The sequence below is a fragment of the Myodes glareolus genome, chromosome 7, assembly GCF_982192425.1.
Source record: "Myodes glareolus chromosome 7, mMyoGla1.1, whole genome shotgun sequence".
Lineage (NCBI taxonomy): Eukaryota > Metazoa > Chordata > Mammalia > Rodentia > Cricetidae > Myodes > Myodes glareolus.
This window is the reverse complement of record NC_142032.1, coordinates 58,013,579-58,023,122: the sequence shown is the minus strand read 5'-3', so window position 1 is coordinate 58,023,122 and position 9,544 is coordinate 58,013,579. Positions and strand designations below refer to the sequence as shown.

General features: G+C 54.7%; 1 protein-coding gene across 1 annotated transcript; it reads left to right on the top strand.

The window, feature by feature from the left end:
* Positions 1-4,300: 4,300 nt before the first annotated feature.
* Positions 4,301-8,931, top strand: Acy3 (aminoacylase 3). Its single transcript, XM_048458263.3, has 7 exons — positions 4,301-4,685; positions 5,522-6,032; positions 6,799-6,994; positions 7,250-7,343; positions 7,511-7,618; positions 7,717-7,826; positions 8,565-8,931. The coding sequence occupies exons 2-7, from the start codon at positions 5,797-5,799 to the stop codon at positions 8,778-8,780; spliced, it is 960 nt and encodes a 319-aa protein (XP_048314220.2). The 5' UTR covers positions 4,301-4,685; positions 5,522-5,796; the 3' UTR covers positions 8,781-8,931.
* Positions 8,932-9,544: the final 613 nt, after the last annotated feature.

The window sequence follows — 9,544 nt, the reverse complement described above, 5'->3', positions numbered from 1 at the left end:
GTTTGGTGGTACACAACTTTAATCCCAGCACTTGGGAGGCAGAGGCAGGAAGATACTTATGATCTTTGTAACGCTATCCTGGGCTACAGAATGAGCTTCTATCTCAAAAAACAAACAAAAAACTGGAGACTTCATCTGAACATGGGGAAACTGAGGCCTTAATCAAGACAGGGTTGATCTGAGTTCACAGAGGAAAGTAGGGGTAGAGTCGAGAGACAGAGGGCTTTGTTGAGGATTGTGGAGCTGGAGTCTGAGTAGACAGGATGCCTGACCTTGGAGTTGGTTCCTTGTTCTTCCCCAATTCCCCCACCCCTACACCCAGGCGCAGAGCCACTTCCAATTCCCAGCCTCGGTTTGCTGGCTCCTTAGAGTCACAGGAAATCTGAGCTAATGGCCTGAGGCTGAGAAATTAAAAGAAATGTGATCTTAGAAAGTCTGGGTGATGGCATCTCCAGAATATCACGTGGGGGACACAGCAAAGGCACTTAACGGGCGTTTGGGTGGATGAAGGAGAGAATGGATGAATGAGTGAGAAGAGGAACAGATGGGAGTGTGGATGATGGCTGGCTGAGGAGGTGCTTGGAAGGAGGGATGGCAAGACTGATGGGTTCCTGAGTAGGTGGGCAGGTGAGTGGCAGGCTTGGGGGCTGCCCTGGGGCTCCAGTGGGTCATGGTGAAATCTAGTCGTAGGTTCTGGGTGCACAGTGGTCATTAGCCTCAACTGAGAGTGTCCATAGGAAAACCAACACTACAGGTCCAAACCCAGGACATCAGGTTAGCAAGAAGCCAGCAGCACAGGGCTGGGGGGACTGGTCTCAGAGAAAGTGGTGTGCTGGCAGAGAAAGCAGCAGGACCCCAGGCCTGGAGCGTAGGGGCTTTGGGAGGTCAGGTCTGGGAGGAAGGACTAAGGTAAGGGCATATATCTGTATGTGGCCATAGCAAGGGCCTCCTGCCGCTGTGCGGGCTGTACCGGTTAGTGTTTTGACAACAAATGACACAAGCTAGAGTCATTTGGAAAGAGGGAACCTCAATTTAGAAAATGTCCCCATCAACTTGACCTGCAGGCAAGTCTGCAAGTCATTTTCTTAATTAATGAGTGATGGGGGAGCGGAGTCAGCTCTTTGTGGGTGGAGCCATTCCTAGGCAGGTGTTCCAGGGGTATGAAAGGAAGAGCAGACAGTAAGTCACTGGGAGCAAGCCAGGAAGCAGCGGTTCTTCACGGCCTCTGTTTCAGTTCCTGTTTTCAGGTTCCAGCGTCCTGACTCCCTTTAATGATGGATTCGTGCAGATCTGTACACCCTCCCCCCGCCCCCAGCAGCTCTCTGTTCATGGCGTCTTTAATCCCAGCCACAGAAATCAGGATGCTGTCCCTTGAGCTGTGGCAGCTTTAGCTGCAAAGTCTTGCCTGGCACAGTGCAGGGGACAGAGAAGAGAGCTGTTTCCCTGGGGCTGTGTCTGTGGACCTCAGAGGGTTCTCAATGCCCCCCCCCCCAGGAATACAAAGAGACTTCTCATGTCCTTCTGCCCCAGCATGGTCACCAGAGTCCTGCCTTCTATTCCCTGTTCTCTAGAAAGCAGACTTTAGGGGGCAGAAGCCAGCTCTGGCTGGTTGCCATTCCCCAGTACCCAGTCAGAGCTGGCCCTGCCTGGTACCTAAATAGAATTAATAAGGCAGGTGGAGGAGGGCCGAGGGGCAGGAAACAAAGGCGCCCCTCAGCTGCCTCCTTCCTCTGCCTCCCCGCAACTTGCCTGTACCCTTTGAGAAGGGGCCAAGAGTCCCCACCTGGGCATCCCCAAGCCCAGGCCCTGGCCGTGAGAAATAGTGATGGTGGCCTGGCCACAAGGTCAATGCCCACGTGGCTGCCCTTCCAGCTTTCCACTTCAGCAAGGCTGAAAATTTAACCTTCGGATTCAATGAACCTTTTACCCCAGCTGGGCCTTCTCCTTTCTCAGCTGCAGCGCTGCCTACACTCCCTTCCCCACGTTCCCAGGCCCTCTGTCCACCTCCTCCCCTCCTTCTCCCAGTGGAGGCTGTGTGGTCTCTGGCTTGGACCCTGGCAAGGCCTTCCAGGTTCTTTCCTGGCTCATTCCCCAAGACTGGCGTCCAAAGTCCTTTCAAAGAAAGACAAAGCCATCTGTCATCCCCTCGTCGTTAGGGGAAAACACCAGGCCAATGCCACAAGGCCTGCAAGGCAACAGCCTCCCTCTCCGAGGGGCCTGAGCACGTCTCCTGGAAGATTCAATCCCAGAAGGAAAATGGTGGAGCGGCTGCTGACACACGCTGTGTCTCGGATGTCACCTTGGGAGTCACTGGCAGGGAGATGGGAGGTCATTGAGAAGGGTTGACAGAACATAGCAGTCTGGAGAAGCTGGTAGGGGGTGGCCAGTGTCTCTCTGAGGACACAGGGAACAAGGCTGAGGGGCCCTGACCAAGATGTGACAGGCAGGCCAGAGGAGCTGAGCAGTGGTAAAGGAGCCGTAGCCTGGTCAGAAGAGTGGAAGATCGGGCAGGGCCTCCAAAGTCACCAGGTCCCTGATCCTCAGGCATGGATCCTGGGCCACAAGGCCCTCTTGGATCAAGGTTTACAAATGGGAAGAGGGGGGAGCTTAGTTTTGATACCTTCCTGGGCCTCAGTTTCCCTAACTAAAGAGATGTGGCTCCCCTGATGGCCATCGCTCTACTGCTTACTCATCTGGGGGTGTTCTTGCCCATGTCAGTTTTCCAGGCTTGCATTTGCTTTGCCCCCACTCCCCACAGCTGCCTCAGGCTGAGCTGCCTCACCCTCATTTTCCCAACAGGATGCCAGGCCCAGGGCAGGCACTGCCTCTCTCCACGCCGCACAGCTTATCAGTGGGGCCCCTCTCTTTGCTGAGGTTTGGGGTAACTCATCAGGTCTGCCCCACATTCTGTTCACAACTGTGTCTGGTGATGGGGGAGGGGGGGAGAGAGAGGGAGAGGAGAGAGAGAGAGAGAGAGAGAGAGAGAGAGAGAGAGAGAGAGAGAGAGAAACCCACAGAAACAGAGAAGCTAAGGATTCCAGGCATCCATTCCTTACGGCTGCCCTCCCCACCTCCCCATAGCTGGGAGCCCTGGACCTCCTTGACAGAAAGGACCCTGGACTGCCACCCCTCCCCCAAACGGCCAAGTTGCCTTACTATTCCTACTTCTGAGTACCTGCAGCAGTCAGCAGCACCCAGCAGCTTGGTGACCTGCAGACTGAACACCAAGGCTTTGGGTTGGAGCACAGTGGGGACTGGGGAAGAAGGCTCATCCCCCTCCAACCACCTCCCTCCCCTCCCCTCCCTACAGGGGAAGGACTTGGGGAATAGCGCTCAGGAACTGGTGGCAGAAGGGTCGGTGACCATCTGCAGAGGCCTTATGGAGTCTCTGCCGTCCCTCAGCTGAGGCCTTAGACTCCAGAATGGATGCTCAGGACCACAGTTCACCGACTCCAGCTCCTGCCAAAGGACAGTGGCCCTGGTGAGTACAAAGGTGAACAGGGTGGGGGAGGGCCAGAGGGCGGGCTCGGGCCACCTGAGTCAGCTTTGAGGAAAGTTAGCCCAGAGGACCCTTGCCACCAAGAAGCCCCAAACTATCTGGTCAGCTTGGACCTACAACAAGAGCAATCTTAGACAGTCAGCAGACAGAGTTAATCGGCTGCACACTGCATGGTTCACGGCCTCCATCTTGCCTCTCTCCTCAAAGACCTCTGAACAGCTAAGCTCAGTGGGAGGGACAGCCCTGTGTCAGGGGACAAGGACTTCTCCTTTGCCCTTCCCCAGGACCCTGCAGAGACAGCAGGGAGCAAAAAGGGTCCAGACCCTGTCTTCCGGGTCCAACTGTCCCAGTGCTCAGTGTATACCCATAGCTACTCTGTCCAAGCCTCAGTTTCCACATCTGTAAATTGGGTCTAAGGGTTTGTTCCCACAGCAGAGCAAATAAATCCATCTTGGTCACAGCACCCTTGAAGACCACAAAGACTAGGCAAGACAATTTGCAATTTTGTTTGAAGCATCAATGGGCCATAAGATTTGAACCCCATGGGTCACAGCCTTAAGGAAGTGGGGAGGTAGTCTGAGAGCTGCAAGGACAGAGAGAAGTTGGAGGAAAGGGGACTTCTTTTCTGGTGGGCTGATGCGGCTACAAACGAGTCACAACCCACTGCTGTCTGCCTTAAGTAGCGGCAAGGAAAGCACCTTTCTGGGGGGGATCTGGGCGGGACTCCAGGCAGGCCTGTCTACCCACGTGGGACCAGGCCCTGACTACCTTGCCAGTCAGCAAAGCTAAATCCTCTCTGAGGACGGGAATCATCGTTCTGGGTCAGGAATCTCTGCAGTTGATTTTCCAAGGGTTAAGTGCGGCTTTCAGCGGGAGTCCTCAGAGGCCCTGGTGCATAGAACTGTCCCTGTTCCCGGAGGAGGAGTAGAGGGCAAGGACAGGAACTGGCCCCGGGGGATCTGGACCCATTAGGCTGTGGAGGTGAGGGCAGGCGGAGCTTACAGGAGGTGGGGGTGGGGCCCTAAGAACTTTGGCTGCCTGGCACTCAGCCCAGCCACCCGCCCCCAGTTCTCCACTAACTGGGCACAAATGCTTCCTGCCTGGGGCCTCCAGGCCTGTAAATACAGCGGAGGAGGAGTGGACACATCAGGCCTGTGCCTAGTGAAGCCCAGCCACGTACCAGCAGGTAAGAGGACGGGGAGAGGCTTCCTGCCAGTTCAGGGGAGGGCTCAGGAGGCCTGGAGCCCAAATGCTTGCTGCAGTTAATGGCGTGGCAGTCTTCTCTCCCTGAAAAATTTGGCAATGATTTTACCATCTATAAAATGAGTGTAGATCTATGGTGAAGATGGTGTGGGTGGGACCAGTCCACCCTTCTGACTGTCTGAGTCCCTCTTCTCAGCTTACGTGTGTTCGACCTGAGAAAAAGCCATTCCCACGGCTGCCTGATTAACGCAAGCTGCATTCAGAGCTGCGCGGAGGACTGGCCAGACAGTAGCCTCCTCCTACGTCAGGGTTGCAGAGACCAGCCCCTCACTGGGGGCTCAGTGCTCAAGGCTGTCTGGGGTTAGACCACAGACATGGAAGGGGTCACCACAGCTGTTCGGGAGTCCAACAAGGCAAAGGGCTGGGCATATATTATGGGGTTACCAGTTCAGCATAGGTTGAAAAACATGGTTTGCAGGACACAATTGCTTTAGGCAAACAGAAACTTATTCTTGTAAAATGTAAGGTACGGAGACTTTCTTTTCTTTTCTTTTTCTTTCTTTTTTTCTTTTTTTTTTTTTTTTTTTGTTTGGTTTTTGGAGATAGGGTTTCTCTGTGTAGCTTTGAAGCCTAATCTGGAACTGGCTTTGTAGACCAAGCTGGCCTTGAACTCACAGAGCTCCTCCTGCCTCTGCCTCCTGAGTGTTGAGGTTAAAGGCGTGCACAGCCACCTCCTGGCAAGGTGTGGAGACTTAGTAGCAATGTAACAATGGCAATGTGACTCCTCAGGAACAACATGGTCCTGTCTTGGTTTCCCAGGTGAAGGAACCTTCCTTCTAAAATCATCAAGGAAAGTGTCTCCTCTGAGAGAAAAGTGGAGAGCACAACACACCCTCCAAGAAAGTTCCAGAAGCAGGACTGAGGTTCCAAGTGGAACAAAAATTTAGCTGAAAGTGCCCTTGAGCTTGGCTTCTGGGTACAGGTGGGAGACAACCGACACTACCGCACAGCCACCACTTCCCGAGCAGCCCTCTGCCTCAGCCTTCTCAGAGCCTGGGAGCTCTGTCTCTTGTGAACTCCTGCCCTACACCAGGATGTGCTCCCTGCCTGTGTCCCGGCAGCCCCTGCGCCGAGTGGCTGTGACTGGGGGCACCCACGGAAATGAGATGTGTGGTGTCTACCTGGCCAAGCACTGGCTGCAGGCTCCAGGGGAGCTGCAGAGACCCAGCTTTTCAGCCATGCCAGTTCTGGCCAACCCAGAAGCCACAGCTGCCTGTCGCCGTTACATGGGCCGTGATCTCAACCGCACTTGCACCCTCACCTTCCTCAAGTGAGTAGGCTTGACCAAGGTCCACAGCTGGGCACTAGCATTCCTTCACACCTGCCTCTGTAGCTCGCATCCATGCATTCGAGCCTCTGTGGCTAGTGTCCCCACACATCCTTCTCTGTGGCTAGTCCTGCACCCCTGCCTCTATGACTAGTCCTACACACACACACACACACACACACACACACACACACACACACACCTCTGTGGCTAGTCCTGTACCCCTGCCTCTGTGACTAGTCCTGCGCACGCGCATACACACACACACACACACACACACACACACCGCCGCCTCTGTGGCTAGCATCCCTGCACTCCCGCCTTTGTGGCTAGCATCCCTGCACCCCTGCCTCTGTGACCAGCAAGCCATCCATCCCTGCCTTTGCTCATTGACCCTCTGGTTTAGAGAGATTCAGATTAATGTTACCTCTTCCAGTAAGTTTGTCCTGACAGCAAGCTGGGTCAGTCACTGACCCTTAGGTCAGACTCTTACCAGTTGGAGTGAGATTCACATGGGGAATAGGAGATGTGAACCTCAGGTTCCTGGAGACACAGAAGAAGAGTGTGTGTGTGTGTGTGTGTGTGTGTGTGTGTGTGCGCGTGCGTGCGCGCACACCACTTGCTACATGAAGCATCCAACCTGGCCAAGAGCAGTCTGGGAAGGCTTTTTGTAGGAGGTGGCATCTCAGTCAAGCCCTCAAAGGTGAGAAGCAAGCCAAGAGGAGGAGACTGAAATGATGGGGACTGGTGTGCCCTACTTTCCCCACAGTTCCACAGCCACTCCTGATGACCCATATGAGGTGACAAGAGCTCGAGAGCTGAACCAGCTACTGGGTCCCAAGGGCACAGACCAGGCTTTCGACTTCATCCTGGACCTGCACAACACCACGGCCAACACTGGGGTCTGCCTCATCTCTGAAGCCTCCCACAGCTCCTTCAACCTGCACCTGTGCCACTACCTACAGGTGGTCCCTAGAGGGCAGGGAGAGGGAGGGCAGGGGGCGGGGCCGAGGGACCAGTGTCCCCTCTGCTTGTCCCCTGTCCCCAGGGGCCTGCCACCTGCAGGTACTCCAGAGTCTCTGGAACCTTCCAACCAAGGGAGAGAGGTGGGGCAGGGTGGATGACACTGTGCTTCCTGTACACTGCTCTTCCCAGTCGCAGTGCCTCAGTTTCCCCCCTCTAGAAGGCCTGGGTCCTGATTGGCCCCCCTCACTCTACAGCTGCAGAACCCGGAGCTGCCCTGCCGCCTCTTGCAGTATGAGCCACCCGGGATGGAGACCTACAGTGTGGAATCTGTGTCCAAGAATGGAATCGGTGAGCAGGTGGGGTAGGAGGAATAGGATGGAGTCAGGGCCTGGAGAAGCCGAGATGGAAGAGGTAGGACAGATGCAGAGGGCAGAATCAGCACCTGGAGGGGTGGGACCTCCTGTAGGTGTCTGGGCCTGGGGCACCTGCCTGACTTTTCCCTTCCTGGTCACCAGGTCTGGAGCTGGGCCCCCAGCCTCAGGGTGTGCTGCGGGCCGACCTGTTCTCACAGATGAGAACTCTGGTGGCCTCCACTCTGGACTTCATCGATCTCTTCAACCAAGGTGAGACCCCGCAGTAGCTTTTAGGGAAACTGAGGTAGGGGAGAGGGCTGGCTCCTGGAAAGCGGAGAAATAGGCTGTCACACTCCACCTCTACACAGGCAAGGCCTTTCCCGCCTTTGAGATAGACATCTACAGGAACTTGGGTAGTGTGGACTTCCCACGCACCGCGGACGGCGACCTGGCTGGCACTGTGCACCCTCAGCTCCAGGTTGGTGCTGCGGGGAGCGTGGGGTGGGGGTGGCACCCTGAATGTCTGATGGAGCCCCTAGTACCTTAGAATCCTAGCTGGACCGGAGGCTGATCCAGTCCAAGCCTGCAACTGGAGCCCTGCCTCATACCAGGCATTTGGAGCAGCACAAATCTTCACACTTGGGGTGGAGGGAGGCCCCTGGGTGTCTGTTTAACTGAAGAGCAGTGGGGACCAGACATAGTCACCTGACTGGAAGTGCAAATGTTCTTTTTTCATGGATATGCAAGCAACCCCATGTCTATGAGCTGATTGTCCACACGGGGTCGCTGTTGAACAGGGTCTTGTGCAGTCCTGTGGCCTTTCCTGCAGCAGCCTTAGTAACTAATTTCTAGAGTATCTGACACCTGGCAGATCATTGTAAGCCTGGTCTGCCCATAAGCTTTGCTAATGATATGCAATAACAGTTACTTTAGGGAGTTTACTTTAAAAAAATATAAGCATGTTCTATACTTTGTCCAAGAGGATACTGTAGACAGAAGCGATTCTGGTGAGAGGGTATTTCCTGATGATGTCATTGCCGTCCTAATTTGCATAGTATACTCCATGATGTTCTTGCACCTGATGACATATTTCTCAGAACTAACCTTGTTTTTAGACAGTGCTCCTTGGCAAAGCTGGAGTTATTCCTTCCTAGGGGAGGGAGAATGGGGGTAGAGATCATGGCCCCAGCTACCTTGGCCTTGGCTCTTCTCCCAGGACCGTGACTTTGAGCCACTGAGGCCCGGTGAACCCATCTTCAAGCTGTTCAGTGGTGAGGATGTGCTGTACAAGGGGAACTCCGTTGTGTACCCCGTATTCATTAATGAGGCCGCCTACTACGAGAAACACGTGGCTTTCTTGAAATCTGAGAAGATCCGGGTCTCTGTGCCTGCCCTGCCCGAACTGACCTCCAGCTCCACCCTGGCCCCCTAACCCAAGTCATACCTGCCTGGTCTCAGTCTCTATATCTGAACAATGGATCCTAAGGCACATTTCCAAGCCCAGGGTCCTCTGTCCTACTCTGGGCACCATGTTCCTTGCCAGACAACCAATCCCATGATATAAAATGAAATGCACCTGGAAACCATGGTTCTTGTTCTCTGTCCAGCATGGCTTCCCTTTGACTGGGGAGGTGGGTGGAGGAGCAGAGGAATGCCCACAGGACCATGCAAGGACCCACACATGTGGGAATAGCACACTGAAGGGGAAACTGGGGGAAGGGCCAGTTAAGTGTAACCTTGGACCTGGGACCAGTGACAGCCATCTTTGTGCCCACATCTGACCACACATCCTGGAAATAGGGAGAGATCCTATAAGTGGAGAAAGATCTGGAGAGGGACTTTCAAGAGCCCAAGAGGGATCCCCAGTCCCCTACAGACATGTACCCATGTAAGCATGCACAGCTGTGTCTACCCAAGAGTTCTTAGCGTATGTATGTGTTACCAAGGGTCCTGGGCCCACAAGTGTTCTTTTGAGGTGATCTGTATGTAGCTAGGCACATGGCCTAGGTGCTCCCAGGTGACTCAAGGGATTCGGGATGCCTAAGGGGTGTCACCAGGACAATTGCCCAGCTGCAGGGCACTGGGGGGAGGGAGGAAGATGGCTTGGGTCAGGCAGAAGGGAGCCAAAGTTTCTTTACCACCACCTTCTCTACCTCCTCTTACCCAGCGGCATCAGGGGAGTGAGCATGACCTGGA

Excerpts from the sequence above, each read along its gene's own strand:
- Acy3 (XM_048458263.3), top strand. The coding sequence starts at position 5,797 with ATGTGCTCCCTGCCTGTGTCCCGGCAGCCCCTGCGCCGAGTGGCTGTG. Across the intron at positions 7,344-7,510 it reads TGTGTCCAAGAATGGAATCG|GTCTGGAGCTGGGCCCCCAG; the intron begins GTGAGCAGGTGG and ends CCTGGTCACCAG. Across the intron at positions 7,827-8,564 it reads CTGTGCACCCTCAGCTCCAG|GACCGTGACTTTGAGCCACT; the intron begins GTTGGTGCTGCG and ends CTCTTCTCCCAG.